This window comes from Otolemur garnettii, unplaced genomic scaffold, assembly GCF_000181295.1.
Source record: "Otolemur garnettii isolate 467f Iridium unplaced genomic scaffold, OtoGar3 scaffold00007, whole genome shotgun sequence".
In the NCBI taxonomy this organism is placed as follows: Eukaryota; Metazoa; Chordata; class Mammalia; order Primates; family Galagidae; genus Otolemur; species Otolemur garnettii.
In genome coordinates this window covers 66,000-93,262 of record NW_003852402.1, presented here as the reverse complement: position 1 = coordinate 93,262, position 27,263 = coordinate 66,000, and the positions used below count along the sequence as shown (strand labels likewise).

The window sequence follows — 27,263 nt, the reverse complement described above, 5'->3', positions numbered from 1 at the left end:
CTGCTGTGGTGACATCACCCACTCGTGTGGTTCTCAGGGGGGAACTTCTTAGGATTTCTTCCACAGGGTACCTCCTGACTTGGGTGTCAGAGCTCTCTGATAGGTGTATGGCTCCATTCCCCCTTGCATCCCTCCCGCTTCTGACTGTCTCTCTTCTTCCCCTCTCTGGTTGTCCCCAGACCCCCCCTATTGACACCCACTTGTTCCATTGCTGGTGTTTCTGAGATGGCCTTTCTCAGTCTTCACTGGGAAGTCTTATACTTGTCTGAGAATGTCTTCTCAGGGTCTGCTGCATATCTCTGGGCTTGGGCAGGTCTTGGCCCCACCCAGGTAGTCAGAATATAGGTCCTTTCTCAGGGCTTCACTGCTGGGGCCTCCTTCACCCAGTAGCTAACCGGTGTCTCTCTCCCATACTCTTAACAAGAGACCTAGCACAGCACTGGGGCTGCGGGACAGAGCTTGGGTGTCCAGGGATCAGCCCAGACTGGAGTCTTGCTCAGAGCACCTGCTTTGGGCTCCCTATACTCCCCCAGCCATCCCCCATCTTTCCAAACCAGGCTAGCATACCTCCCTTCTGCTGAGCGCACATGAGCGCCCTTGTAGCTGCCGTGGACTTGGTGTCAGGGAGGGGTCTGGCCTCTGTGTGTGTGGAGGTGCAGGGGTATGGAGGGACCTCTCCAGAAGTACCAGACTGTCTCACTGGGCCCCTTCCTTCTGCAGGGGAGGACGAAAAACTGGCGTCCTTACTGGAAGGGCGCTTTCCACGGAGCACATCGATGCAAGACACAGTGCGTGAGGGCCGTGGCATTCCGCCCCCGCCACAGACCGCGCCACCACCCCCGCCCGCACCCTACTATTTCGACTCAGGGCCGCCCCCGGCCTTCTCGCCACCGCCACCGCCGGGCCGTGCCTATGACACGGTGCGCTCCAGCTTTAAGCCGGGTCTGGAGGCCCGCCTAGGTGCAGGAGCCGCTGGCCTGTACGAACCAGGCGCACCCCTTGGCCCATTGCCCTATCCTGAGCGGCAGAAGCGCGCACGCTCCATGATCATCCTACAGGACTCTGCTCCCGAGACCGGTGATGCCCCTCGGCCCCCGCCCGCAGCCACTCCGCCGGAACGACCCAAGCGCCGGCCCCGGCCTCCGGGCCCTGACAGCCCATACGCTAACCTGGGCGCCTTCAGTGCCAGCATCTTCGCACCCTCCAAACCGCAGCGCCGCAAGAGCCCACTGGTGAAGCAGCTGCAAGTGGAGGATGCGCAGGAGCGCGCGGCTCTGGCTGTGGGTAGTCCTGGCCCCGCTGGCGGCAGCTTCGCCCGTGAGCCTTCCCCGACACACCGCAGCCCCCGCCCTGGTGGCCTCGATTACAGCACAGGGGATGGCCCAGGGCTTTCGTTTGGTGGACCAGGTCCTGGCAAGGACCGGCGGCTGGAGGAGCGACGGCGGTCCACTGTGTTCTTGTCTGTGGGAGCCATCGAGGGCAGTCCTCCCACTGCAGACCTGCCATCCCTGCAGCCTTCCCGCTCCATCGATGAGCGCCTCCTGGGGGCCAGCCCCACCGCTGGCCGAGATCTGCTGTTACCCTCCCCTGTCTCTGCTCTGAAGCCATTGGTCAGCAGCCCCAGCCTTGGGCCCTCAGGCTCCACCTTCATCCACCCACTCACCGGCAAACCCCTGGACCCCAGCTCACCCCTAGCCCTTGCCCTGGCTGCCCGAGAGCGGGCTCTGGCCTCCCAGACGCCTTCCCGGTCCCCTACACCTGTGCATAGCCCTGATGCTGACCGCCCCGGACCCCTGTTTGTGGATGTACAGGCCCGGGACTCGGAGCGTGGGGCCCTGGCCTCCCCAGCCTTCTCCCCCCGGAGCCCGGCCTGGATTCCTGTACCTGCTCGCAGGGAGGCAGAGAAGACTCCCCGGGAGGAGCGCAAGTCACCTGAGGACAAGAAGTCCATGATCCTCAGTGTCCTGGACACATCCCTGCAACGACCTGCTGGCCTCATTGTTGTGCATGCCACCAGCAATGGGCAGGAGCCCAGCAGGCTGGGGGCTGAAGAGGAGCGCCCGGGGACCCCGGAGCTGGCCCCAGCCCCCATGCAGTCAGCAGCAGTGGCAACCGAGCCCCTGCCCAGCCCCCGGGCTCAGCCTCCAGGCAGCACCCCAGCAGATTCTGGGCCAGGCCAGGGCAGCTCAGAGGAAGAGCCGGAGCTGGTGTTCGCTGTGAACCTGCCACCTGCCCAGCTGTCCTCCAGTGATGAGGAGACTAGGGAAGAGCTGGCCCGCATTGGGCTGGTGCCACCCCCTGAAGAGTTTGCCAATGGGATCCTGCTGGCCACCCCACTCACTGGCCCGGGCCCCTCGCCCACCACGGTACCCAGCCCGGCCTCAGGGAAGCCCAGCAGTGAGCCACCCCCTGCCCCAGAGTCTGCAGCTGACTCTGGGGTGGAGGAAGCTGACACACGCAGCTCCAGTGACCCCCATCTGGAGACCACAAGCACCATCTCCACAGTGTCCAGCATGTCCACCCTGAGCTCGGAGAGTGGGGAGCTCACTGATACCCACACCTCCTTTGCTGATGGACACACTTTTCTACTCGAGAAGCCACCAGTGCCTCCCAAGCCCAAGCTCAAGTCCCCGCTGGGGAAGGGGCCGGTGACCTTCAGGGACCCACTGCTAAAGCAGTCCTCGGACAGCGAGCTTATGGCCCAGCAGCACCACGCCGCCTCTGCTGGGCTGGCCTCTGCCGTCGGGCCTGCCCGCCCTCGCTACCTCTTCCAGAGAAGGTCCAAGCTGTGGGGGGACCCCGTGGAGAGCCGGGGGCTCCCTGGGCCTGAAGACGACAAACCAACTGTGATCAGTGAGCTCAGCTCTCGCCTGCAGCAGCTGAACAAAGACACACGCTCCCTGGGGGAGGAACCAGTTGGTGGCCTGGGTGGCCTGCTAGACCCTGCCAAGAAGTCACCCATCGCAGCAGCTCGGTAAGCAGGGTGATGTGGGAGGGCTCCATGCTTTGTCCATCCTCCCTCACCTTCCTCTCGTCTGTCCACAGGCCCCCCCTGTTGCTCCTCTTTCTGTTTTATCCCTTACCCGTCTGTGGTGCCCACACCCTGTAGCTATCCACTTCTTTATTTGGTCTTGCTTGGCATGTCTGAGGTAAGGGTCTCTGGGACATCAGGCTACTGCCTTCAACATCCCTGTTGGTGTTAGAAGTGGGAGCAGGGTGCCCATCACAGACCCTGATTGGGTGCGAGCAGCTCCTTGGCCCTCCTAGAGGCTCCCGCCATACTCTCACTTTCGGCCCAGATAGCCTCCACCACCCAGGATTGTCTTATGCTCTACTCTGGAGCTGAACCTCCCTCCTCTCAGCTTCTCTGTGGCCTGTTTCTGCCACTCCACACCTCCGCTCCCCCACGTGGCTGGCGCCCTCTGCCTTCCCCCTTTTGAGGATTGGAACACACTACGTTTCATTTTGGGACCTGTCAGTAACTTACTGTTTTCTGCCTCTTGGTACCACCTCAGAGTCCCCTAAACACAGATTCCTATTTGTGATTTTTAAGTGTGTTAAGAAGATGGAAGTCACAACATTTCTCTTTCTGCTCTCTTGCCTTTTCCCCTCTTTCCCTTCCTGTCCTGAAGAGTTGGCGGGGAGGAGACACGCAGGGTACTAGGGTGTTGCTGAGGCTGTCGCTGCTCTGTCCAGGCCAGTGGTTCTCAACCTTCCTAATGCCACGACCCTTTAATACAGTTTCTGTGGGGCGCAACCCACAGGTTGAGAACTGCTAGTCTAGGCAGAAGCTGCTAGACCCCCTAGGCTAATCCCGTAAGTCTTTCCCTGAGTACCCCACCCTCAAGGCTCACTTCAAAGAGGAGACCCTTGGGCCTATGGGCTACATAGATGCTGGTAGAAGAGCGGGTCATCTCCTGCCAGCCCTTTTGTCTGTGATTTTCAAGTTGCTTGTGTCTTCTGTGACCCTAGGTCTCCCCTTCTCCTTTCTGGGTTTGGGGAATGTGTATGGATGCCACCTCCTCACTCTGTCTTGCTGCTCAGAAGACCAGCCAGTGGCCCTTTCTGTCAGCCTTGGAAGGCAGAGTTCACAAAGTGAGGTGTTCAGTGCTTAAGGACTTTGCAGGTCTTACTCATGAGGGCCTGGCCATTCTACCTTCTTCCAGTTCGGAATTCAAGAGATAAGTAGGGGGTCAGCCATGGTGGCTCACACCTACAATCCCAGCAGGCTGGGAGGTTGAGGTGGGAGGATTGCTTGAGGCCAGGAGTTCAAGACGAACCTGAGCAAGAACAAAACGCCATCTCTACAAAAAATAGAATAACCAGATGTGGTAGCACCTACAATCCCAGCTATTATAGGTGCAGACAGTAAGTGTCCAATGGGGCTAAGCAGCCCAAGTCCTAGGTCTCTATGTAGACCAGAGCCCTGATTCAACCTTGATCAGCCCCCATCCTCCCTCTATGGTTTTCCTCCCCCAACCAGCCCCTCCATTCCTCTTTGCCTCTTGTTCTCAATGAAAATCAAAGCCAGTTAAAGTGCCCACATAGCACAGTGCCCAGCCCAGTGCAGACCCTCACTAAATGTTTGTTAAATGGACGAAAGAACAAAGGTAAACACAAGTGCTGTCTTTTGCGATTTGAGATCTAGGAAGATGGCTTAGGACAAATACCATGGGGGGACAGACACAGTGGCTCAGATTTATTGGGTGTGGCACCACTGGGGTCAGGCTTTGGTGAGCCCAGGCCTTGCCATGGGCTCTGCTTGCTCCCATGGTGGGGCTGCAGCCATTCTAAATCAAGAGCCAGATGATTCCCCAATAGAACCTTCAGTACCTACTTCTCTGAATTCATCTTCCCCTGTGGTCTTTAGCATTTTGCCTGGATCAGGGTCAGGGTGAAATTCTTTTATCTATCCTGTGGCTCTGAGTTTCGCCAAGTCCCTGCGTTTTTTTTTTTTTTTTTTCTTAGACATGGGTGGGGAAGGGCAAAAGTAGCAATGCAGGCCCAATAGAAAGTGAACCTCTTTTACTCAGTAGTTCCTGCAAAATTCTGGCCTCGATTGGCTTCATGTGAGTCTTCTTCTTTCCCCTGATCCATTACTGGCATCAGGGGATATGGGGTTATCATTGGTTGGGCTTGATTCCTGTGTTCTTCCAGGAGCAAGATACAGTTAGCCCACCTGGGTAAACAGGGGCTGAGAACGGGGAGGCAGCTCTCCAGAGGAGGCCAAGTGCTATTACAGGAGGAACCAGATGCTGGGTGGCCCGAAACAGATGTCCCTGTTACAGGGCCCTTGCCATTGACTTCTTTGCTTGGCATCAGCTTGGGGCCATCAGAGGGCCCTGGACTTCAGCCCTCAGCAAGTCACATTTTACCTCTGTAGTCTTGGACAAGCCTCTATGAATTTCTGTCCCTTCCCTGTGAAGTGGGTATTATAGTGAAACGAACTTTTCAGGTTGTCATGAGGGTGGCCTAAGGCATCACCCATGAAACACTAAGCAGGCCCAGGGCTAGGGCATGTTGGGCCCTCACTGCACATCAGTCAGTATTGACTGTGTTGTTACTGACACCCAGGCACTTAGAAAGGCTCTAGGTTAAGTCTGAGATACCTTTCTGTGAAGATGAGCATTCTATATATGGCACTAGAGACTGTCCCATCATGCTAGTTTGTCTTCACAGCTGTTCTGTTAGATGGACCATAATACAACCTCCATTTTCTGGACAATAAAACTGAGGCTCTAGAGAGATTCATTCCAGTCAGTAAATGGTCTGACCTCAAGCCCTGCCTTCTGCTCTCTACCATAAGAATTATTGGCCATAATCTGCCTCTGATGACACACATGAGATAATCGCTTGTGCCTAGCAATTCAGTCTCATAGACGTAGTGGACATGTGCCCTATAAAGCACAAACCAGGACACTTTCATTTGCCAGTCATGTATGTAATAAACAGCACCCAATGCGCGAGGTATGCCCAACAGCATCAAAGCACCCTCTGGCCCTGTGTTCCTATCAGTCCCTACTCACTTTTCCTTCTGTCCCATGTGGAGTGAGCTTCACTGTCTACCTGGCCTCTTTACTTCTGGGTGTAGCCAAGGATGCTGAGGGCAGGAAGCTTGTGGCTGTGTCTGAGTCCAGTCCTATCTCAGGTCTGCTCCTTGTGTGCTGACCGTAGCTGTGGGGCCTATCAGTTGCTTGTCAGCTCTTGTCCTTGCAGCCATTGGCAGCTGGCACTCCCTCCTCACTTAGGAATAAAACTGCTTGTGAGACCCTCTTTTAGAGAAATGTCCAAAGTGTGGGAAGTTCTGACATCCAGGTATGCCTGCTTTCTTCCCCAGGCTTCCCTGGGGCCTCTGCCATAGCCATCCTTAGGGTCATATCTGAGCCATGTCCCCAGTCCCCAATGTGTTTCCTCAGTCTCCCAGGCCCGTTCCTCTCCTCACTCAGGAGACAATGCAGGGAAGGAAATACCCCTCCTTGCCCACCTTCTTCACAGATGGCTCTGTCCATTTATATTCTGTAACACAAGTTGCCCTGCAGCCTGAGGTCTTTCTGTGCAAGTTAAGCTGCCCTATATCTCATGGAACTAAAGCTTGGTAACTTGTAGGAAAATGATCAGCTCATTTGCACTGGGAACATCTTTGATTCTTTGGGTGGAAGCTAGAGTATGCAGCATTCTCATGCTGCCTCTGGAAGGTCCAGGACCTTGTACTTTCTGAAACATTGATCCAAAATTGTCCAACTCACTCGGTGTTTTCAGCTTGAATCCAGCTCTGTTAGATAGACCACTGGGCTGCTCAGAGCCCCTCTTCTGTCTTGAGGCCCCACAGCTGATGCTGAGGCTGCATTTGGGCCTTCATTGCAAACCTGACTCTAAGGTCCACAATTGGTCCTGGGCCCCCCACCTATCTTTTGACTCCCCTATCTGTCTCTGAATTCCATTTTTCTTCCAGGCCCCATGCTTGGATCTGAAACCTGCATATGACCTAAGGCCCACAATGGTACTCAGTGGCCTTGGCCTGACTCTCAAATCTGGTTTTGTAGAAAAAGATTGGTAAAATAGCTTTGGAAACACAAATGATTCTTTGGCTGTGGTACTTCTAGTGCCTTTGACAAGTTTGTGTCAAGTAGGGCATTGCATGTGGAGGTCTCCAGACGTTGAGGGTCACTAATTGATCTCATAGGAGACCTATGCTTCTCGAGGAGGTCAAGAAACTCTGCCTCTGTTACCTTCAGAGGCTGAGTCAAGGATCTGGAAAAGCCCATGTGCTTAGCTGACCATACCTGCCTCAAGGCCACTGTCTGTTCTAAAACCCAGAATGTGTCAAGTGCTCAGTGGGCTAGGACACTGGGGCCAGACTGTGCTCTGTCTCTGCAGGCAAAACAACACAGTGGAGTATGGGTAGGTGTACTCCCAGGAGCTCTGAACTCTGTGGAGGGAATAGGAAGGGGATGCAGAGGAGGGAATGTAGTATATGGCACATCAGGGCTGCAGCTGCAGGTGTGGGTGATGAGGAATGAGGCACTGTCACCAGAGGGCAAACACTGAAGCCTCAGCCTTTGCCTAGGTTCGTGTTCCAATTGAAGATTGTGTCCCATAACAAGGACCCCAGTTTTCAAAAGGTTACAGTCTGGACTTTTCCCTGCCTATTGGTACTAGTGGGCTGACAGAGGTAGGCAAGCCTGAAAAGGACATGTCATATTATTTTTGTATGATGATATGTTTTTAGTGCATCTTGTTTTCCTGGCCTTGTGCTAGGTACCAGTAATCAATGAAAACAGTTAAGAAAATGAGGTAAAAGGCCCCGAGACCATGAAACGTCAGGATCCAGAGGTGGCTGGGGGTGAAGAGGCAGGCCTGGGTTGACGTTAGGAATTGGTGACTCATTGGACATAGGGTAAAAATATGGAGGAGCTGATGGTGGCTCCTAGGCTCCTTGTGTGGGAAGGACAGGATGCCATTCATTCACTGAGGCAGGCTGGGGGAGCATGTTTGGAAACCCCAGTAGAGCTCTTAGGGAGAGTGGCTGAGTCTCACATGTGGCATTCCTGGGCACATAAGCCATAGTGAAGAGTAGGAGTGGATAACATCACCCAGGAGAAAGTGCAGACTAAGAGAGGAGCCCAAAAAATCCATCCAGGAAGAGTCTAAGAGAAGGATGCTCTAAAGGGAAACAGATGAATAAGGCAGCAATGGGGTCCTGACTTGGTAACTGCAGGTTGTCAGGTGGTAACTGCAGCCTCCGTGGGGTGGAGGCTATTAGAACTATGCCAGACTTCACTGAAGGGACCAGGAGACAGAGACAGTCAAGACTCAGATGTTGGGGAGAAGACATTTGGGACATAGATGCCTCACAGAATGATCTGGTTTCAGCCTCTGGAGGGAGACTGCTGCAGGTGTTCTGGGCTGATGTCACCTGGTGAGGTATCATAGGGTAGGTGGCCGAGAAGCCCATCAAGAGGCTACCAGGTACTATGACATGGCTGTGTGGCTGCCAGAGCCTGGCCACAGAAGTGGTCAAACAGGTGGGAGCAATGATGCCATGACAACATGGAAGTCAGACATGGACACTGTTGGTTTTCCTGTCCTGGGGATGGTGTGGACAGCACCCTGTTCCCAAGAGAAAGAGAAGAAAGGACAGACACCTAGTCCATAGGCACTCCCTCCTGTGCCCTGGGGCCTTTGGAGGACATACCTTTCCCTTTTTTCTCAGCCTCTTTTTTTTTTTTTTTTTTTTTTTTTTTTTTTTTTTTTTTTTATTTTATTTTTTTTTTTGAGACAGAGCCTCAAGCTGTCCCCCTGGGTAGAGTGCCGTGGCATTACAGCTCACAGCAACCTCCAACTCCTGGGCTCAAGCGAGTCTCCTGCCTCCGCCTCCCAAGTAGCTGGGACCACAGGCGCCCGCCACAACGCCCGGCTATTTTTTGGTTGCAGCCGTCATTGTTGTTTGGCGGGTCCGGGCTGGGGATTCAAACCCGCCACCTTAGGTGTATGTGGCTGGTGCCTTAGCCGGTTGAGCTATAGGCGCCGAGCCTTTTCTCAGCCTCTTGACACCTGCAGCATGCTTTGGGAGGTGATGCTAGTGTGACCGTGACACTCCCCACCCCCAGGCCAGTGGAAGCTTGTCCTGATGTATCTTGTTCTCTGGCCCCTGGCTCTCTAGATGCCTCTGGAATCAGTGTGCCCTCAGCCTAGGCTTCCAGCTCAGCCTGTCAGGCAGGAAGACTCTAGCACCATCCAGACAGGCATAACTATGCTCTGGGCAGCTTGGATTTCAGGGAGCCCAGATTTTGCTCTGGGCCTCTGCCTTTAACTGCTGTGGTCCTGCCAACATACCAGTATGCTTTTGCTACACCTGAGATTCCAGGTACACATGACATCACAACTGTATTGAAACCACAACCTTGGGGCAGGGTTAGGGCAGGTGTTCATACTGTGATGCAGGTCCCCAGTCCAAGGTTAGCGTGTGAGGGCCAGTCATGTATTTCTGTCTGGGTGTCCACAGTCCTATAGGTATGATTCCCTTAGAGTCTCCCCTGGTACTTCCCTCCAGCAATTACCACCCCTTGGGCACTGCTCCCCCAGAGTGCTTCATTTCCCCCCTCCAGCCACCACCACCTGGAACCTCCCTTTAGGCATCTTCCCCCCAGCCCTGGCTGTCACCCTACTTTGCCTCAAACTGCAGGTGGCTCCATGTAGGCCAGGTTTGGTGGGAGCAGGTAGTTTCCTTTGGTGGTGGTACCTGTTCCCTTTGCCCACCCCAGGTGTTCTTGGAGCCTCTTTCTTTTGGGGGGTCACAGTGTAGCCTCTAGAGAAAGCTCTGCTTTGGGTCTGAGCAGTTAGAAGGAGGCCCACACTTTCAGACACTCTAAGGAGGGACAGAGGCTGAGGAGAGGTCAGAAACGAGGCCCAGGAAGAGAAACAGAGTTCATCTCCAGAGGGGCTGACCTTGCATAGGTGAGGGCAGAAGACAACTTGCTTTAAGGAGAAGACCCATGTTGGGGAGCCCTATGCCCATCTGGGATGGGAGCTGGTGGTGCTGTGTGATCAAAATATGCCAAGTATGGGCAGGGCACCCAGGCTGGGCAGGGAGAGGCAGGTGTAGGGCATCTGGAAATAGGCTGCTCAGACAACAGAGAGGATGTAAGGGGGCCACTGAATGCCAGGCACTTAGTGAGCACGCTTGTAGTCTACACATGCAGGTAACTTAGGCCCTCTCAGGTCTACCTGAGTCCACCTACCCTTCAGATACTCTATTAGGTGCTTTCCCTCCCCCAGCAGCTCCAGATTTGCTCACTCCCATAGCACCTGAGTTCCTACATGTGGTGTCTAGTTGGGGGGTCTCTGCACCTGGCTGCCCACTGTTTGGTTGTGACAGTGGGCCACATGGGCCTGGCCTGCTAACACTCTCTCTCACTGCTCTCTCCTGCTCATCTGCATGTGGCTGCTCTGTTTAGCTGCGCAGTGGTCCCGAGCACCGGCTGTGTAAGTGAGCATGCCCATCCCATGCCTCTCACTGTCCTCACGCTGTGCCTGGTGTGTGACTGTGTGGGGTTTTGGTGCTGCTGACAGCCCTGTAAGGCTTCTCCTGGCCCTGGCAGGGGAATAGGGATGGGAATGGGGGCATATGAGAGTGGGTCTTCTCTGGACCAGTCACCCCAGGTAGGCTTCCTACCATGGCCAGGCTGAAGAGGGGCTAGAGGTCTGGGATCCTGCCAGATGAGGCTGGGAAGTGAGGTGCTATCTGTCCGTGTTGAGTGTGTGCACATGTGTCTCTCTGTGTGCTGCTGCCCCTGCCACTGCTGCTGCATGTCTGCAACACCCATGGGCACCATTGCTGCTGTCGTGTGCAGTAATGTGCAGGCTGCCTCACACCTGCCCTGCATGTGCTGCTGCCCCACGTGGCGTGAACGCGCCTGAGGTCTGTCCCATGTCACAGGCCTGTTCAGCCTTGTGCTGCTGCCACCCTCTGTCATGACTCAGCAGTCTCTGAAGCAGTCTCCTCAGGAGAGCACACCTGTTGGGGGAGTAGTGAAGTCTTACAGTCCAGGGCATCTGTGGATGGGTCCATGCTCAGAGCTAGTCTCTGACACTGGCAAGGGGCAGCCAGCCCTTTCCCATGGGAGGCTGTCTTTCCTCTGGTGGGCTGCTCTTGGAGCCTCCGTGGGGTGGAGGCCATTAGACTTAACGCCTCATCTTTTAGTGTGTCTAGATGTCTCCAGAGCAGGGTACTGGCCGTGACCCTCGGTGCCAAGCAGAGGGGCCAAGGTGAATACAGGGTCCTTCTTCCTCTGATCCAGAGGCTACTCCCACCAGGCTCCCAGCCCCCTGTCCTCCTGGCCCTTTGCCCTGCCCTCCTCCACCCGTCCCCACTTTGTTTTGCGCCCTCACCTGGCGCTGACCCCCTCTCCCTCCGCAGGCTCTTCAGCAGCCTCAGTGAGCTGAGCTCCATCTCAGCGCAGCGCAGCCCCGGGGGCCCGGGCAGCGGGGCCTCCTACTCCGTGAGGCCTAGCGGCCGCTACCCCATAACACGACGCGCCCCGAGTCCGGTGAAGCCCGCGTCGCTGGAGCGGGTGGAGGGGCTGGGGGCGGGTGCGGGGGGCGCGGGGCGGCCCTTTGGCCTCACGCCCCCCACCATCCTCAAGTCGTCCAGCCTCTCCATCCCGCACGAGCCCAAGGAGGTGCGCTTCGTGGTGCGCAGCGTGAGTGCGCGCAGCCGCTCTCCCTCGCCGTCACCGCTGCCCTCGCCTGCGTCGGGCCCTGGCCCCAGCGCCCCTGGCCCGCGCCGGCCCTTCCAGCAGAAGCCGCTGCAGCTATGGAGCAAGTTCGATGTTGGCGACTGGCTGGAGAGCATCCACCTAGGCGAGCACCGCGATCGCTTCGAGGACCACGAGATAGAAGGCGCGCACCTACCCGCACTCACCAAGGACGACTTCGTGGAGCTGGGCGTCACGCGCGTGGGCCACCGCATGAACATCGAGCGCGCGCTCAGGCAGCTGGAAGGCAGCTGACGCCCCACCCCCACTCCACCCCGGCCGCGCCCTGCCGGCAGGGCCTCCCATCCCCACCCCGGGCCGCGGGCTCGGCCCGCCCCCTACGACGGCGCCCCGGCCAGGAATGTTGCATGAATCGTCCTGTTTGCTGTTGCTCGGAGACTTGCCCTGTACATTGCTTAGTGCCCTCCCCGGCTGCCCAGCCCCACCCAGCACAAAGGAAGGGCGTGGACCAGGGAGGCTGGGGCGGGAGGGGGCCAGGGGGGTGCTCTAGCCTGACCACCTCGTCACAGCTCCCGGTGGCCATTCTCCTAGAGGGGGAACCTAGTCCAGCATGCGAGGTCAGGACACGCCTTGGTGACTCGGGGGGTGGGGGGAGACATTGGGGTTCTCGATGGGGGCCAAGGAGCCCCCTGTTTTGCATATTTTAATCCACTCTCTATTTGGAACGAGAAAAGGAACAAATATCTCTGTCCGTAATAGTTTCTGCTCCCCTCCCTTTACTCCTCCTGCCTGTCCTATTGCAGCTGCCCAGTCTTCCATCTCTGGCCCCTCACTGCCACTGCCACCCCACACTGGGCAGGGGATGCTCCAGCTGGTCTGGGGTTGGCCAGGGTCCTAGTGGCCTGCCCTGGGGGCCCAGTTGGGCCCCCGCCCCTCGCTGAGCTCTAGTGTGCCCCACCGACCTTTTAGGTGCTGCTTGTGGGGGGAAGGGCAGCAGGCAGCAGGTCCTGCTGGGGGCTAGCAGGACCAGGGGCCTGGGAGGCCGTCACCCTGCAGCTGGGGGCAGGGCCCTGATGCTCTGCTGCAGCCATGTTCCTCACAGGGTCTCTGGTCTGAGAGGGGTCTGGTCTGGTCCCCATGTTCTTGGGCAACTACAGCAGAGAAGCCTCCCTGCCTTGGACCCCAAAGCCTCCTGTTCCTGCCCTGTGTGGGGTGTGATTCTGGGTGCGATTGAGCTGTGTGTATTCCTGATGGTGGAGTGGCCCTGGGGCTGCTCTGGACCATCATGGGGCTGTGGAGGCTCGGTGTGTGCATGGGTGTGTGCCTGTGACAGCACCCTGTCTCCTCTTCCAAAGAAAGTCAGAGGCCACTTGCCACCTGGGACCTGCTGTTTGCCTGCCCCTTCAGAGCTTCACCTAGCCCAAGCAGGGTCCCAGGTGAATCCCTGCTGCTTGGAGAGGCCCCAGGGGCCCCTTGGAGGCACTGCCCACCTTGGGCTTCTGATGGGGCCATAGGGGAACCCCTAGAAATCAGGCCACCTCAGGCCCTGGGGGAGAGTCAAAGACCCCGAGGTTGCCCAGCCCCCCTTACTGTGACTCCTCACACTCAGCAATGACCTGTGGGGTGGGGGGCCCTGGGATGTTTTTAAACCTAGGGTTTGGAGTCTGGATTAAGCTCCATCCACGTCACTCACAAGTTTCTGTTTATATTTCTAGCTTTTTTTAATAAAAGAAAAAAAAAAAAGAAAACAAGTTTTCACAGCCCAGGGGCCTGGCATGCCGGTCTGTGCCCGCCCCTCCCTAGCCTACCGGCCCCATTCCCTGGGCGCAGACACCCCCCCACCCATCCACTCACCAATAGTCCAGGTTACTCAGCAGCAGTCAATGTAATGACTGCCACATACACACTCGGTCTCACCCTCACCTGTGGGTTTTTGGTTCCGTTCAATTTGGGTTTTTAACTTTACAGGGTCAGTTCTGCTTCACCCCTCCTTTTGTATGGAGTTCCACTGGGGGATTTAACCCCCTGCTCCAGTCCTGAGGCCTCCTGACCCTGACGTTGTGATACACCCCACAGAGATCTATGTTTCTTATATTATTATTATTGATAATAATTATTACAATAATATTATTATGTAATAAATTTATAAGAAATGAAACTAAGTCTGGTTGTCCTCCTCTGTCCCTCAGACTGCTTACAAAAACCTCCCCAGCCTTGACCCTTCTCACTGGCAACTTGTAGGTCCCTGTCTCTGACCTAAACCTCTGCCCAGGCCTGGTTTCTCTGGGATCTTCACCCAGAGTCGGCCACTGCTCAGCCCAGGCTTTCTGATGCTTTTCTCCACTCATCAGTTCACTGAGAGGCATCTCCTAAGCTGGAAGTATGGTTGTCCTAAGGTGTAAACCTCCTTAGTGTCCAGTTCATGAATTCTGCTTCTCCTGGTTTGGAACCATCACATGTCTTTCCCACTGTCCACACTCAAGTCTACTTGGTGTTGCCTCTTCCCCTCTGATTCAGTAATTTCTTTTTTTTTTGAGACGGAGCCTCAAGCCATCCCCCTGGGTAGAGTGCCATGGCATCACGCTCACAGCAACCTCCAACTCCTGGGCTCAAGCGAGTCTCCTGCCTCAGCCTCCCAAGTAGCTGGGACTACAGGCGCCCACCACAACGCCTGGCTATTTTTTGGTTGCAGCCATCATTGTTGTTTGGCGGGCCTGGGCTGGGGATTTGAACCTGCCACCTTAGGTGTATGTGGCTGGCGCCTTAGCCGCTTGAGCCACAGGCAACGAGCCATGATTCAGTAATTTCTGTTTCCATTTCTACCCTCTGCTCACTAACACTAGACCATCTCTACAAGTGAAGCCAGTGGAGTTACCCCCTGCACTGGGGGCCATGTGGTTCCCCTCTCCCCCTCAGCCTTGCTGCACAGTTAGAGCCCTTAAGCCCAGTACAACTCTTCATAGCTCCATCCCTAGTCACACCCACCTCCTTCCCTGTATCACCCATCATTTATCTGTTCACCCTTTGAGGCTGAGCTCTAGGTCCTTTCTTCCCAAAGGCTTTCCTTGACCTGCCCTCCCCAGGGTTTGAGTTAGATGTTAAGCTCCAAAATCACACAGCCCTGCCCAGCTGGACTGTGCTCCTCAAAGATGTGAGATCTTTTTCTCCTGCTCTGAGCCAGGTACCATAGACACAGATGACGTCCTTCAAGCATACAAGGCAGTTATGTAGGCAGCCAGAGCCTAATAGCTACCTTGGTTCCTCGAAAATAAGACCTACCCCCAAAATAAGCCCTAGCAGGATTTCTATGCATCTGTTAACTATAAGTCCTACCTCGGTAATAAGACCTAGTGATGGGCCTGGCTATACAGCGTATCTGCATAGCCACGCCATGCATTTCGGTGCGGAGAGAAGCCCTAGTGTGTCTTCTTGAGAAAAAATATAAGACAGTGTCTTATTTTCGGGGAAACATGGTAGTAAGGTAGCAGGGGAGGCATGTCCTGTGTGGCACCTGCTGGAGGTAGCCAGTCCATAGCAGGGCACAGGCACCTCAGTGAGCGGAAGAGGTGGAGAGCTGCATCTTGAAAGGTGAACACTAAGGTGAATAGTAGACACACTGTTGCAGAGCAGGTGAAGGAGGTCAGAGGAGGCCATGAGGGAAACGAAAGCACAAGACCCAGAGAGATGGCCAGGGGCCTCACAAATGTGATGCCACCTAAGGGGAGGGGTTTCAGGGGGGCAGTGGATGGGGACCTGGTCACATTGGTTAGAGGTGGGCATGAATGTGACAAAATGTCAAAGGTACACCTTGATTCTGATGTTGTCTCTGAGCCAGGGGGGAGCCAGGGTTGAGGCTAAAGGAGGAGCCAACCAGAAAAGCCAGAAGATCTCAGAGGGCGTAAGGGTGGGGTAGCAGTGGAGCATCTTTATCTAGAGGAGGCAGGTACCCTGGAGATGCAAGAGAAGATCTAGGTGGCCCAGAGGAGGTAGCAAAGATCCTCTCAAGGCTAGGGATGGTGACTGCTTGGCACTGGGTCCTATAGAGGCTTGCAGTCTGTCTAAAAGCCCTCACAATCTCTAATTTTCAACATTATTCTAAGTTTTTATCTCATTTTCAGGCTAGAAACTGTGAACATTATAAAAGGAAGGGCTGCACAGAAAATCGAGGAGTAGGGCCCTGAGAGGGTCCAAGAATGGGGCAGAGATGAGACCTTGACTTGCTCTGGGCCTGGGCACTGTGGCATCAGGAAGGTGGGTCTCTTGGAACTCCTTGGAAGCTGGGGTCTCTCTTGACTGGAACTCAGGAGGCTGGGGGCAGTGCAGCTCCTGCAAGGACAGGAGGTTAACTACTTTCTGTGCATGAGTGATGGGACCCTGTCTGCCATCCCATGGCTGTGCCCACTCCGGCTCCCAAGGAGTCTGGGGGGAGAAGATTAATGTCAAAAGCCTGAGAGATTGACAATGCCCATAGCTCAATGGGTAGGGCGCCGGCCACATACACCCAGGCTGGCGTGTTAGAACCCAGCCCGGGCCAGTTAAAACAACAATGCAACTGCAACAACAACAACAAAAATAGCTGGGTGTTTGCATGGGCACCTGTAGTCCCAGTTACTTGGAGGCTGAGGCAAGAGGATCGCTTAAGCCCAAGAGTTTGAGGTTGCTGTAAGCTGTGATGCCACGAGACTCTACCCAGGGTGACAGCTTCAAACTCTCTGTCTCAAAAAATAAATAAATAAATAAATAAAGCCTGAGAGATTTATCAGGGCCTTTAAGGCCTAGACCAGAGAAGCCTGCCAGAAGAGGGGATAAATGGCCCAGGGGAAGAGGCCTGAGGAGCCAGAACTCCAGATGCCTTCTGGTCGAGACTTTCTCACTCAAGGTCAGGGACTCCAGTGTCCCTCTAGTCTCTTTGTGACCTCAGAATGCTCCAGCTTTGCCCTCTCAGAGGCCCTGGGTGACTCACCAAGGGAGTCCTGGAGACTGCAGCCCCGGTTTTTCCTGCACCAGCTACCACAAGGTCCTGTGGACAATTTGGGGGCATGGCCTGGGCACCAAAGTTGGATGGACAAGGTTTCTGCTCTGGCTGGAGCCATCTTGGAAACAAGGGGTGGGGTGAGGGAGCAGGAACAGGAGAGCAGGGGAAGGAAGGGGGCTGGAAGTGGGTGGGGATTGGGGTATGAAAAAACTGGAGTAGGAGTTGGATTTCCCAGGTCAAGAGGAGTGGGGATCAGAAATGGGCAGCAGTGAAGAGGGCAGAGCTGCTGGGTGAGTGGGAGCCAGGAGAAGGGCTAGGACAAGCTAGAGGGGAAGTCTGAAAGGGCATGAGGACCCTTGGGCCAGGTCCCTGTGTTGGGTGGCTGCCTCAGCCTGGGCCAAGTCCTCCAGCCCCAGAACCTAACTGGCTCATACCTTCACCCCTCCTTCCCTCCCCTGTTCTTGGGATAGCATGAGGAAGACAAAGTCACTCTTAGTTGAGATGTTGTCATTAAGTTTAATGACAAAATTAAACTGACTGGGTAATGTGTCTTTCCCTTAAACATCACTGTGGCTGGGGCAGGTACTACAAACATCACTGGGCCCCTTCTAGAATCAGAGTGAGTAAGCTCTGCAGAGTCAAACAACAATCGTCTTCTAGAATCTAGATATTAGCTCTACAGATTTAATCATGGATACTTCTTAAATAGGTAACATCTTTCACTTAAAAGTTTATATTTATGCCATCTTTCTAGGAACCTCCATGTTTTGAGAGCCAAGCAGAAGAAGAATGTGTAGTCTGAAGAAAAGAAAAGAAAGATGAGGCAGATCCCAAGTAAACTGCTTGCTTGCGTGCACGTGAAGGCCATAAGAGCAGAAACATGGATACCAGAGGCTGAGGACACTAGTATAAGCTGTTGGGCTACAGGCTTTTTTGTGTAGAACTTGCCTCTCAGTGGGTCTAAGACTGTAGCTGTTGGGCTACAGGCTTTTTTGTGTAGAACTTGCCTCTCAGTGGGTCTAAGACTTCATCACCATCTGATCGCCAAGAGTACCCCTGATAGACCCATCTTGGTCACAATAAAACGGTCCCTGTTGGTACTTTGCCCTGGACCTGACATTCAGGCCCTGTTCTGTTTGCAATTGTGGCCAAGTGTAACAAGTATACAATAAATTATATATTCTGATATTTCTGCTGAAGAATAAAAAATAAAGTTTATATCTAACATGTTTCATCATGTATTTTAAGTGGCTCAAAGGTTGTGATTTCCAGAAAATTATGCATATTAACATTTAAAAGCATAATGTTATGTCATGCTTTTAAACAATTCTCATGGATCTAAATGCCACTGAAATTTTATGCCCATCAAAATCCTTTTAAAACACTTTAATATTTAACTGTCAAAATTTTAAATACTTCTTGAATTCACTTTACTATCACTTCTTGAATTCTTATTGTCATTTCTTGAACTATATTTTCAAAGTATTTTTGGTTATGTATCAGGCACAAGCTGACACTCAAAATAAGTGAGGCTTCCTAACACTCAATAATTGAGCTGAAACCTGTTAATACTCAGGTTGGTAAAATAAGACCTTCTGACGTTCAGATAAAGGAGGTGAGACCACCTGACATAAAGTTTGAAAAAGACAGAACTCACACACTTAATAAAGAAGAATCCTCCTGATAGATTGGAGAAATGCATCCTTGTGACACAGATGTGGGAGGTAAGAGCTCCTAATACTCAGATAAAGTATCTGAGACCCCTGCAACTGACTTGGGGAGACAAATCCTTATACTCAGATAGAGGAAACGAGCACTCCTGTCATCCAGCTCTAAGAGAGGAGACCTCCTGACATGCATGAAGCAGAGATAGTAATCTCATGGTACTCAGATAGTTAAAATTATTATAATCTCATATTCATTAAGGGCAAATAAAGCTTCTTACTTAGCAGGAAGGGAAATCATACATCTCAATGCTCAGGGGAGGGAGTTAAATCATCCTGCCATTCAGATAGGAAAATTCAGGTCTTGTCTCTTGCTGGTAAACAAAGATGAGATGTCCCGGCTCAGTAATAAAAGAGATCTTCCAAGCTGCAGGGAGAATAGATTTGGGGACATTCATGTAGAGAACACCATAGTTCTCTATAATTAGGTACATGAGATGAGACATTGTACATTCCTCTCTATAGGGGAAGTGAGATGTCCTGACAATAAGGCAAGAGATGGGAATGCCTGACACACAAGTTGGAGAGGTCTTTGTGACATTCAAATAAGTGAGATGGAGCAGAGAGAGGGAGGGAGGGAGGGGTCTGGGGGGTCATGGTGTTTGGCACACCTTTTGTGGGAGGACCACATTATAAGAGGGATTTTGCCTGACAAATGCAATTAGTATAACCTGGATCTTTGTACCTGCAATGAATCCCCAACAATTATTAAAAAAAAAAAAAATGTGGGCTGTGCCTGTGGCTCAGTGAGTAGGGCACTGGCCCCATATACCGAGGGTGGCGGGTTCAAACGCGGCCCCAGCCAAACTGCAACAACAACAAAAAAGTTTTAGGCTTGGTGCCCATAGCGCAGTGGTTATGGCGCCAGCCACATACACCAAAGCTGCCAGATTCAAACCCCAGCCTGGGCCAGCTAAATAATGACAACTGCAACAAAAAATAGCTGGGCATTGTGGTGGGTGCCTGTAGTCCCAGCTACTTGGGAGGCTGAGGCAAGAGAATCGCTTAAGCCCAAGAGTTTGAGGTTGCTGGGAACTGTGATGTCACAGCACTCTAGAGGGTGAAGTAGTAAGATGCTATCTCAAAATAAAAAATAGGAGAGATGACATATTTTACACTCAAGTAGAAGAAGATGAGATCTCATGGTCACTTAAAAGAAGGAGAAGCTCTAGACATATAACCAAAGAGATGAGGCCTATCAGGTATAGACAAGATCTCCCGACACTCAGATGGAGGAGGTAAAGTGCCATGACATTTTGGTGTGGGAGATAAGACCTTCTGGCACCCCAATAGGAGATATGAGATTTCATGACCCTAAGGGAGGGGAGTTGAGACCTCAAGGCAACCAAGAAGGAGGGAGAAAAACCTTCAGACCTTCAGGGAGATGAGATGAGAAATTTGGACACCCTCTACTCTGGCAGAGAAGATTATAGCTCATGCCATTCAGGCAGAGAGATAAGACTATATTCAAGTAAAGGATAGATTCTGGCAGTCACATGGGGGAATGAGAACTTCAGGATACAGGTGAGATACGACCTCCTGAAATTCAGGTAGAATATAAGACATCTTGATTCTCAGGTCGAGAAGATGCGACAAGGTGAACTGGGTGGAAGAGATGAGGCCTCCATCCCTCAGATGGATGAAAAGAGATGTCTCCAAATTCAGAGGGAAGAAACCTCAGGTGAAATATATGAGACCTACTGGATATCTTGTTGAGGGGGATGTGACTTACTGAAAGTGAGATGAGAAAATATGGCATTCAGTTAGAGAAGATACTCAGAGAAATCAAGATCATCTCATAATATAGGAAGACTCAACACTCAGGAGGAAGTGAGGAGCTGTCCTGATATGCCAGTAGAAAAGAAGGATTTTGTGATACTCGCATAGGTGAGATTCAACCTCTTAATCCTCAGGTAGGCTGGCTGAGACCTTACACTCAGTTGAGATAAGACTGACCTCATGCAGGTAGAAAGGTGACCTCTTGACACTCTTGCTGGGGAGGTGAAATATTTTAACATTCAGGTATGTGTGGTGAGCATTAGTACACTCTGGTCAAATGCACTCAGGCAGCTGTGATGAAAACTCTTGACATTCTAGTATAGAAAAAAACACCTTGCTGCACACAGGTCATAGAAAGGAGACCTGGAGATACTCAGGCAGGAAATAAGAGACTGCACAATATTCAATAATGGACAAGAGGGCTCTCTGAAGAGTATTCATGTAGCATGCACTTGGCAGAGAGAAAGACAGTTTGCCCCACCAAATGCTAAGGATCTTTTACTCTTCTGAATCTGACGCCTTTTAACCACTGACGGATGTGTTTTACTATCTTGTCACAGAAGGGCTGGGCTGCTCCTTAATCCTTGAGACTGCAGTGGTCACAGCTTGCATGAGGGACAGGCCCTGACTCCACACACAAGCAGAATCTTGGATTTGTGGGACCCTTAAAAAAATAATTGGGAATGAAGACCCTGGCCTTGGGTTGAGGGCAATTATGCTGCATAGAAGCCTCCCACCATCCTGGGAAGTGGGTTAGGAAGTTACTTGGCATGAACCAGTTAAACCAAAGGACTCCTGCCTGACCTGACTGCTGGGGGTCGGTGGGTCACCTGCTGATTGGCCAGGAGGCCACGGAGCTCTGTGAGGTCACTGGGCTTGCAGGCCAGGCAGGGGCAGGAGTATGGGAGAGATGCTCCCAACTGCCGTTCTGCTGGTCTTGGCAGTATCCGTGGTCGCCAAGGATAACAGCACGTGTGAGTAAGTGTCAGGGGCACCTCAGTGAGGGGAAGGGTATTGTCTAAGTGATAGGTCCCACCCAGACTCCCTCTGTCCAGGGCTCAGGAGAAGAAGGCTGAGCTTGGGCCTTTGAAGTCCGTGTGTCTCACAACTCCGGCGACCCACACACCTCAGCTCAAACCCTCCCTGCTCCTAGAATCTGAGCTACAAGCTGTTCATAGTTTCCTCCTGAGACAGACCCCCTCAGCTCCTAGGGCTTCCATACTTCCCCAAGTACACTGCCTCTCAGACATCAGAACCTGATTGTTAGGAGTCCTGTCCTGTCATGGACAACTGAGATGTTCCAACCTGTGGTTGCCCCCAGTGGACACAAGACATCACCTTGTCACACTTCTTGCACCTCCATCTACCTGTAAACGGTCTCACCCCAGGGTATCCTACAGCATCAACAACTCCTAAACTATGTGGGGCCTCCCATCTGTGACATAGTTCCCAGTGTTTTCACCTCTGGACCCATGGTCCACACACCTTTCTCTCCTTTTGTTCCTGTCCAACCCAACCTTGCAGCCCCAAGACCCTTTTGGTCAACTGGCTCTTCTGAGTCTACCACCTAAGATAGGCTCTGTAGACCCTAGACCATCACACTCTATTCCCAGGCCCCCACCCTGGCCTCCTGCTCCACCTAGGGAAAGGCCTCCTCTTTCCTCCCTTGTGACTACATCTGCAAGGCCTGTGAAATCATAACACCCCAGACCATTTCTGGGAGCCTGTGGCTTCCCATATAGCTCTGGTTGCTTCCACTATCCCAGTCCCATGTCTCAGCCTCCCCTGGTTGTGGAGTTACAAGGACAAGCTCTGCCTATACTTGGTTTGAACTATGCCCTGGTCTCTCCTCAGTGGTCCCTGTGGGTTACGCTTCAGGCAAAACTCACAAAATGGTATACGACTTGTTGGAGGGCAGGCTGCACAGCGTGGGGCCTGGCCCTGGATGGTGAGCCTCCAGATCGTCACGTACAATAGCCGCAGGTACCACGCATGTGGAGGCAGCTTGCTGAACGCACGCTGGGTGCTTACTGCTGCTCACTGCTTCGACAGCAAAAAGTACGTGTGGGATCGCAATGAGGGTGGGCTTCAGAGCAGTACTTCTCAGAAAGGAATACTCCCTAGTGCCTGGGACCCCACCCAAGTGCAGCCAGACTCAGGGGTGGGGAGGAGACCCAGAACCTTGCTGGTGGAAGGCTCTGATGGTAACTATCACCAGGGTTTTCTAACCAGTCAGTCCATAAGTGAGAATGACCTGGCTTACTTTTGTGCCCACAGTAAAGTGTATGACTGGAGACTGGTTTTTGGAGCAAAGGAAATTGCATATGGGACCGATAAGCCAGTGAAGGCGCCTCTGCAGGAGAGATATGTTGAGAAAATCATCATTCATGAAAAGTACAACCCTCTGACAGAGGGAAACGACATTGCTCTCTTGAAGATCACCCCTCCTGTTTCATGTGGGCACTACATTGGGCCGGGCTGCCTGCCCCAGTTTAAAGCAGGCCTGCCCAGAGGCCCCCAGATCTGCTGGGTGGCTGGCTGGGGATACATAAAAGAAAACGGTGAGTACAGGAGGGGTTCCCCATGGGGACACTGGTGGCCACTCTGCTGGTGGTCTTTAAGGTACAGCATGTTGAGGCCTCGCAGAGCAAGTTAGAGTCCTCCTCATAGTCTGTTGCTATAGGAAAAGGAGATTGAGCAGAGCTGAGCACCTGTCTCAGGTCACATGGCGGGGGACTCGTCTGGCTACCCAAGGAAAGTCTGGGTGCAGGCACAAGCAGAACACAGTACTGTTCACAATTAGGTCAAGGCTGTGCCTTATGTGGCACTTGGATCCCCTACTGCTGGATCCTGGAATTTGGGTGAACTCCCTTGAAATGGTGTTTGGAGAAGAGCTCTAGATGTGGTTTTGTGGCCGTGGGGAGTATGTTGCCCTCTCTGGTCCTCAGTTTATACATCTGTAGATGGAAAGGCTAGATTATTGCCTTTATCATTGTTGGCAGCAGCCTCTCAGGTCACTGCTCCCAAATCCATCCTGCTCATCTGAGTTACCTGATGTTTCCTCTGCAGACTGGGAGGGGGACCATTGTTGGTTGGGGTTTCTGCAGGTCATGCGTATTCTAGCATTTCAGGATCCTTGGAGCTGTCCGACAGATCCTGTTCCATTCAAAATCTGTGTAGCTCCTCTTCTTTCTTTTGCAACACTATCACTCTATCACCCTGACTAGAGTGCCATGGTGTCAGCTCACAGCAACCTTAAACACCTAGGCTTAAGTGATTCACCCTCCTCTTCCTCCCAGATTGTTGGGATTACAGGCATGAGCCACTGTGGTCAGCCTTGTAGCTGCCTTTTTCTCTGTCCTTGATCAAGCTATCTGCCTCTTCCCTGAATCCCAGGAGATTTCTGGACCATCCAACATGACCTAGCCCACTTGACAGCAGATGAGCAGTAGGTGAGTAGGGACACCTCTTCCACACCAGACCAGGTTTGCAGAGTGTGACCTGGAACAACTATTATTGCTAACTCCAGGGATATAGCACAGGGGTTTTGCCAGTAGGACAAGACTGTTTTCTGTGCATGACCTATGCTTTCAGTTTTCTATAAGAAGTTGTGTGAACTTCTATCCAGTTATGGTAGAGTTGCAAAGATGGGACTGAAATTAACCCTCAATCTCTTCTTTTCCTTGATAATGGAAAATTTAGGCTTCCCAATCAAGGTAATTTAGTCATTTGGAATTTAAAACTCAGCCCTGAGTTTCAGGATTCTTCCCTTAACTCTCATTTCCTTTTCCCAGAGGTTGATCTAAGTTTCTGACAAGTTTGTCACTTTTCCTGTCCCTCAGAGGAAGGAGACTCATCTTAGCTGTCTTTGTTCTCATTGGCCTTTGCTTGCATGTGACCATTTCTTCTTGACCTGGGATGCCAACCTCTACCTCAGCTGCTGATGTCCTTGGCTCTACCACAGCCTCAGAGTGAGAACATGTGTTCTTCTGTCCACCTATCCGACCATGTCCACAGATCTTGGGGGTTTCTATAGTCCCTGGAAGGCTGATCTCATGGTCCCTACTACCTTAGAATCCTATTGCTCAGGAGGACTATAGGCTCCCAGTTGCACCCTACATGTCATGCAAGACCTTTTCTGTCCTGGGATTGCCCTAAACTTAATGGCATATCTTTCATTTTTTTTGCAAACACATACCCCACTGCTAAACTCATGTTTTAGAGAAATCTCCAGGCTCCAAATTCCTATGACTCCTTAAGACTTTCCTTGTTTTACCTCTTTCTTGAACTCATCTGCTTGGGGATCAAAAAACTATTCTTGTGTATTGCTTCTTTTCCATTGAATTTTGAGTTCCTGCAGGCTTTTTAGCATTTGTTATTTAAAGCCAATGTGTTGGGATTGAGAAAACCCTTTTCTGTTTCAGGACACCTGGCTCTTCACAATGAAACCTTTGGCTTTCAAGAGTATGGGCTCTGCTATAGATTTTAAAAGTCATCCAAATGGCTAGCAAGCTAAGATTGCTACTATTGTTTCTCAGTGTCACCCTACCCCAAGGGCAGTGCATGTACAAAACTCTCACTGCTGCTTGGATGGTAAGAAAAGGTGGGGGCTAAAGGGATTGAAAAACAGAACCAAAGCCCAGCAAACATACCTGCAGCTGCCATTTGCCAAATGCCTACAGGGTGCTCAGCCCTACTCGTGCCACTCTGAGTTTCCTGTCTTGCCATCTTGTCTCATGTAGCGGTGTTCTAGGTCTGGGGGTGATGCTGTGGTCAGGCCAGCGCAGCTGTTGCTACTGGGGACCCTTCTCCCTGAAGGATCACCTGATGAAGAGGGGCAGCTGACTTGTCTTGGCTCTGCTTTAGCTAGATGTGGTACTGGCCATGTGAGCTGCAGTAGCCTGGGCCTTTCTTCACCCAGAGGTTCTGGTAGACTGTCTAGGGCTGTCAAGGAAGTTCTGAATCTGCTTCAAGGGTTATTTCAATTGCCTGTGGCCCTCCCAGGCCTGCCATGTGAGGCACTGCCATAGCTCTCCCTTTCCATGAACTCCTCAGAATGGATCTGGGGCACAGGGAGGGGCTCATTAGTCCAACTTCATCAAGCCTGATCACAGCTGAGCAGAGGAGTCCTGATGGGAAACAAGAGGCAGGGAGACTGCTGTATGGCTGGACTGTGGGGAATGAAAGGATGTCTCAGGCTTGAGTCTCGAGAGGAATGATTCTAAAGCCCAGATCCTAGCCTTGCCCACACTTCCCCACTGTGACATGGGTGGGTAATGTTTCTACCTCCTGATTCAAAGTGGGAGCCACAGGACCATGTGGCACATAGTGAGTGCTCAGCACTTGCAGCATCATCCCTCATCTATCATTATTTTGTGCCCCATCCTTCATCCACTCACTCTGCCCACTTGTGTACATACCTCAACCCTTCCTTCCTCTCTCCCTCTCTCCTCCTCCATTCATTTGGATCTCTACCTCCATCCCATCTCTTGTCTGCTCTTTCTGAAGTGTACTTTCTTCCCTTTGGGAAGTATCAGGAGAGGTCAAGGCATGACTGGAGGGATTGGAGGTGTAACTGGAACATTATAGAGGATGGGGTTCAGTGAGGGTGGAGGCTGGGCTTTCTTTCATGTCTTCTGTGATCACTGACCACTGAGTGGCCTGGATGTAGCCCCTAGGCCATCACCTATACTGATGGAAGCACGTGTGGATCTCATCGACCTCGACTTGTGCAACTCGACCCAGTGGTACAATGGGCGCGTTCAGTCAACCAATGTATGCGCAGGGTATCCCGAAGGCAAGATTGACACCTGCCAGGTAACCTTCCTTCTGGTCCCTCTAGGACGCCCCAGATTCCTGACAACACCATTCCACTGTCTCATGGGGAGACCGCTGGGGTCCTGTGCTCATGACTCCTGCCATGGTCCCTCCAGCATCTACAGTCACAATGAAGGTGGCAGGTGACACCTACAAGCTGTCCCTACAAGGAACCAACCACCACAGCATTATATCTCAACCTTAACACATAGAACGTATCATCCAAAACCCGTCCCTGAAAAGAATATTTACCTCTCTTCTCCAGAATACAGATCATCTAAAGCTCCTTATATACATGTGCCATGCATGCAGGTAAAGCCACATGCATGGGCATAGTGCAAGGAAACCAGGATCATCCATGCCCTTCTCACATCCCAGCTGAGCTATTGGCACCACTGTACCTCAAACACTTGTGTTTATGGTGACAGGAAACCATGTGACTATGGAGAGTGTCCTCCCAGAGCCCTCTGATCCTTCTGGGTAGGGAAAGAGTGGCTCGGGCAGGCAGTGACCTCTGTGTCCTTCTGGGCAGGGGGACAGCGGTGGGCCTCTCATGTGCAAAGACAGCGAGGAAAGTGCCTACGTGGTCGTGGGAATCACAAGCTGGGGAGTAGGCTGTGCCCGCGCTAAGCGCCCTGGAATCTACACGGCTACCTGGTCCTACTTGAACTGGATCGCTTCCAAGATTGGTTCTAACGCCTTGCATATGATTCAGCCAGCTACTCCTCCCCCTGCCACAAGCCACCCATTCCCAGTGCGACCCCCCTCCCTCCGACCTGCTTCTGCTCACCCTCCTTGGTATTTCCAGCGCCCGCCTCAGCCACCTCCACCCCGACAATCTGCACCCCCACCCCCCCCCACATCTCACACCAAACCTCCTCAAGCACTTTCTTTTGCCAAGCGCCTACAGCAGCTAATAGAGGCCTTGAAGAGGAAGAGCTATTCTGACTCAAAGACGTATTATGAGACCACAGAAATCCCAGAACTGACCTCACCCTCCTGATCTGACCCTGTTCTCAACTGACCCAGTGATCCCTTTACTCCTGAGGAAAAAGAAAGATGAAATAAATGAACATATATATATATACACATACATATATATATATATCTATACAATGTATATACATAAAGAAATGCTTTCTGAACTTTTTCTTATTTGCCCTCCCTAACCCAACTCAAACCATCCCCTGGCAAATCTATCTTCTCTCCTTGGCCTTCCAATAAGTTGGAATTGTTTGTACATTAGTGCCA

The 27,263-nt window shown here is 52.5% G+C and overlaps 2 protein-coding genes across 2 annotated transcripts in view; both read left to right on the top strand.

The window, feature by feature from the left end:
* SHANK3 (SH3 and multiple ankyrin repeat domains 3) overlaps window positions 1-13,875 on the top strand; it is a 57,639-nt gene extending 43,764 nt beyond the window's left edge. Inside the window, exons 22-23 of the mRNA XM_023509380.1 lie at window positions 721-2,974; window positions 11,420-13,875. Coding sequence (XP_023365148.1) covers window positions 721-2,974; window positions 11,420-12,011 — 2,846 coding nt within the window. The 3' untranslated portion in view covers window positions 12,012-13,875. The remainder of the gene's footprint in view (window positions 1-720; window positions 2,975-11,419) is intronic.
* Window positions 13,876-21,062: 7,187 nt separating this feature from the next.
* ACR (acrosin) lies at window positions 21,063-27,015 on the top strand. Its single transcript, XM_003783409.2, has 5 exons — window positions 21,063-21,173; window positions 22,050-22,253; window positions 22,473-22,756; window positions 25,867-26,012; window positions 26,545-27,015. Exons 1-5 carry the CDS (start codon window positions 21,097-21,099, stop codon window positions 27,013-27,015), a joined length of 1,182 nt encoding a protein of 393 aa, XP_003783457.1. The 5' UTR covers window positions 21,063-21,096.
* Window positions 27,016-27,263: the final 248 nt, after the last annotated feature.

Coding starts and splice junctions, on each gene's coding strand:
- ACR (XM_003783409.2), top strand. CDS start 21,097: ATGGGAGAGATGCTCCCAACTGCCGTTCTGCTGGTCTTGGCAGTATCC. Junction 22,254..22,472: donor CACTGCTTCGACAGCAAAAA/GTACGTGTGGGA, acceptor TTGTGCCCACAG/TAAAGTGTATGACTGGAGAC. Junction 26,013..26,544: donor GCAAGATTGACACCTGCCAG/GTAACCTTCCTT, acceptor CCTTCTGGGCAG/GGGGACAGCGGTGGGCCTCT.